We start from the raw sequence: 3867 nt of genomic DNA on the forward strand, positions 1-3867 counted from the left end.
TGTTGGGTTTTGATTTGTGGATTGATTTAGGAGTTTTGAACCGAATATTTTTCATTTTCGTCCCCATTTTGCAGTGTTATTTTTCGTCTCCGTGGTGTGTGAAACGAAATATTGGCCTCGCACATTCTCCCCTCCGTGCCGGCGACGACACCATTGCAGGTACAGTTTTTCATTTTCCACCACTGAAAGTTGTTGGATTTTGCTTTATGGATTGGTTTTGAGTTTTGAGCCCAATATTTATCGTTTTCGTTCCCATTTGGTAGTGTTTTTCTTTCCCATATTTGGCCAGCCAGTAGCACGTTCGGCCCCTAAGACCACTCTCCTCCAACTTCGATTTTGGTTTTGCAACAAGAGGTTAGCTTTACTTATCCTTCTTTTTGCATTTTGTTAGTGTGTTCATATTGTATGTATAAAATTGAATTTTTTTTTTACCGTTGTAGTTTAACATTTTGAATATTTTTTAGTTAGTTTTTTGGGTCTACTTTTTTATTTTGAATTTTTGTATTAATATTTACATAATTTTGAAAGAAATTTATGTTTATTGTTAGATTTCTTTTATTTAAAATATTTTCAATTTTATTTGATTTTTTAATACTATGGTTGCATTGTTGTTTTATATATGAAGATTTATTATAATCTTAATTAAATACTAAGCGAACCTTAGTTCCCGTTTAAGATTTAGTACAAATGATTAAATTTTTAATCGTTTGTATTAAATCTTGAATTGTCCGATCGGACAGTTTGGAAGAATTATTTTTCATAATTTGTTATAATGCATACATTGAGGTTTATGCATAAATTTCACAAAATTTCGATTGAAGTTAATTTGTGTTGTTCTCTGGATGCATACTTGATTGTGATCATGATTAATCACTTTCATTTCGTGTACTTCAGAGACCAATGCGAAATGCTGTGAAAATTTTGTGAAATTTATGATGTTTGACTTATTTGTATGTGTTAGAAAATTATGAAAAATAATTTTTTCGAATGGGTAAGGCTTCACCTTGTGAGAGTTAAAAGTTTGAGATTGATTGAGTTTTTTACGAACATAGTATGGATCGAAGCTGGATGAATGAGTGTCGCATAAGTGAAAAGTATGAAAAAGGGGTTTCTGAGTTTTTGCACTATGTTCAAGAACACGCAATCTCAAGTAACGGGACATATTTTTGTCCTTGTGTTCGTTGTCTTAATCAAATACGTCATGACTTGGGAACAATGCGTGATCATCTATTCATCTGTGGTATAATGAGAAGTTATAGACTTTGGACTTGGCATGGAGAAGTATTAGACAAGCCTACGACGTCACGAGGAACAGATTATGTAGATGACTGGATGAATGATCATTTAGAAGATATGGTACGTGATGTTGGGGAGGAGAATTTTGGAAAAGTTCATTTATATGATTCTCTTAAGTCCGATTCAAAGGAAAAATTGTACCCAGGATGCACTAACTTTACGCAACTGTCAGCAACTTTGAAATTATTCAGTTTAAAAGCAAGGCATGGATGGACGGATACAAGTTTCACAGAATTGTTGGAGTTGTTAAAGGAGATGCTTCCAGAAAATAACACGTTACCTATCCGTAATTACGAGGCGAAGAAAGTTTTATGTCCAATGGGTTTGGAATATCAAAAGATACATGCATGCCCAAATGATTGTGTTTTATACAGAGAAGAGTTTGCTTCACTGAAGGCGTGTCCAACATGTGGTTTATCGCGGTTTAAAAAGAAAATTGATGGAAATAGTGGCGATGAAGACAAAGATGGTCCACCTGCTAAGGTGATGTGGTACCTTCCTATAATACCTAGATTCAAACGACTATTTTCCATTAAAGAAGATGCAAAAAACCTGAAATGGCATGTTGATGGAAAAAAGTGTGATAATCTTCTTCGACACCCAGCTGATTCTCCACAATGGAAGAAGATTGATGAAACATTTCCAGAATTTGGTGCTGAGCCAAGAAACTTAAGACTTGGACTTGCTACAGATGGTATGAATCCATATGGGAACTTAAGTAGCAAACATAGTTCATGGCCAGTTTTGCTAATGATTTACAATTTATCTCCTTTGTTGTGCATGAAGAGCAAATATATGATGTTGTCTATGATGATATCGGGTCCCAGACAACCTGGAAATGACATTGATGTGTACCTAAAGCCGTTGATCGATGATTTGAAACTGTTATGGGAAGAAGGTGTCGATGTGTATGACTCATATTCTCAAGAATTGTTTTGTTTGCGTGCAATGTTGTTTTGCACCATAAATGATTTTCCAGCATATGAAAACTTGAGCGGTTACAGTGTTAAAGGTCATTTTGCATGTCCCATTTGTGAAAAAAACGAGTTATATTCAATTGAAGCACGGTCAGAAAATTGTGTATACAAGACATCAAAAGTTCCTTCCTCGAAATCATCCTCATCATAGAATGAAAAAAACATTTAATGTAAGTCTTGAGGATGAAGTTGTAGCGAGACCCCGCAATGGTGAAGAAATATACAACCAAGTGGAAAACATTGACATTGTGTTTGGGAAACATCCAAAGAAAAAGACCACGGAGAAAAGCATTTGGAAGAAACGATCAATCTTCTTTAATCTTCCATATTGGTGTAAACTTGATGTACGACATTGTATAGACGTCATGCACGTTGAAAAAAATGTATGTGATAGCGTCATCGGGACTTTACTAAATGTAAAAGGAAAGACTAAAGATGGAGTTAAAGCACGACAAGATTTGGCTGAAATGGGCATCCGTTCTGAGTTACATGCATAATCAATTGGAAGACGAACCTACATGCCTCCAGCTTGTCACACTCTTTCTAGAAAAGAGAAGCAAATTTTTTGTGAGTGTTTAAGAAGTGTGAAGGTTCCCCAAGGTTACTCGTCAAATATTAGTAGCCTTGTTTCTATGCAAGATTTAAAGTTAGTCGGTTTAAAGTCTCACGATTGTCATGTGTTGATGCAACAACTTTTACCAGTAGCTTTTCGAGCCATCTTACCTACTTCTTTTAGAGGTATTCTAACACGTTTGTGTATGTTCTTCAATGCCATATGCAAGAAAGTTATTGACCCTCGAGTGTTAGACGATTTGGAAAATGAGGCCATTAGACTATTGTGTCAATTGGAAATGTATTTTCCACCTTCATTTTTCGATATCATAGTTCATTTGATAGTTCATCTTGTGAGGGAAATTCGATTATGTGGGCCAGTTTTCTTGAGATGGATGTACCCAGTGGAAAGATACATGAAGATCTTAAAGGGATATGTCAAGAATCAGTATCGACCAGAAGCTTCAATTATAGAGCGGCACATTGCAGAAGAAGCCATTGAATTCTGCTCAAGTTATATGCCAAGTTGTGAACCAATTGGAGTTCCTAAGACTAGACATGAAGGCAAATGTGAAGGTAAGGGTGTGCGTGGAGTGAAGATTCAAAGTGTTAGTAGAAAATTAGTTGATCAAGCCCATTTGTACATCTTAAACAACACTGTAGAGGTCATTCCTTACATTACGCAACACATTGATGAAACGAAATCAGCAAATCCACGAATGAGTGAAAAATGGGCACTTAATGAACATAACAAAACATTCTTATCATGGTTTAAGAAAAAGGTTTACGCGACTCCAAATGTTTTTGAAACTCTATTGAGGCTAGCTCGTGGACCGAACAATGATGTCATTACATATGGCGGGTACTACATAAACAATCATTGTTTCTATTCAAAGATGGAAGATGACAAAAGTAGAGTTCAAAATAGTGGGGTTACACTTCAAGTTGAATCTGTACATTTTGCCAGTTCTAAGGACAAGAATCCAATTACATCCTCCATGAGTTACTTTGGAATAATACACGAAATATGGGAAGTTGATTA

General features: G+C 35.5%; 1 protein-coding gene across 1 annotated transcript; it reads left to right on the forward strand.

Moving 5' to 3' along the window:
- The first annotated feature begins 1053 nt into the window (after positions 1 to 1053).
- LOC114165230 lies at positions 1054 to 2424 on the forward strand. Its single transcript, XM_028049887.1, has one exon. The coding sequence runs from the start codon at positions 1054 to 1056 to the stop codon at positions 2422 to 2424; it is 1371 nt and encodes a 456-aa protein (XP_027905688.1).
- The last annotated feature ends 1443 nt before the right edge of the window (positions 2425 to 3867 follow it).

The sequence above is a fragment of the Vigna unguiculata genome, chromosome 10, assembly GCF_004118075.2.
Source record: "Vigna unguiculata cultivar IT97K-499-35 chromosome 10, ASM411807v1, whole genome shotgun sequence".
In the NCBI taxonomy this organism is placed as follows: Eukaryota; Viridiplantae; Streptophyta; class Magnoliopsida; order Fabales; family Fabaceae; genus Vigna; species Vigna unguiculata.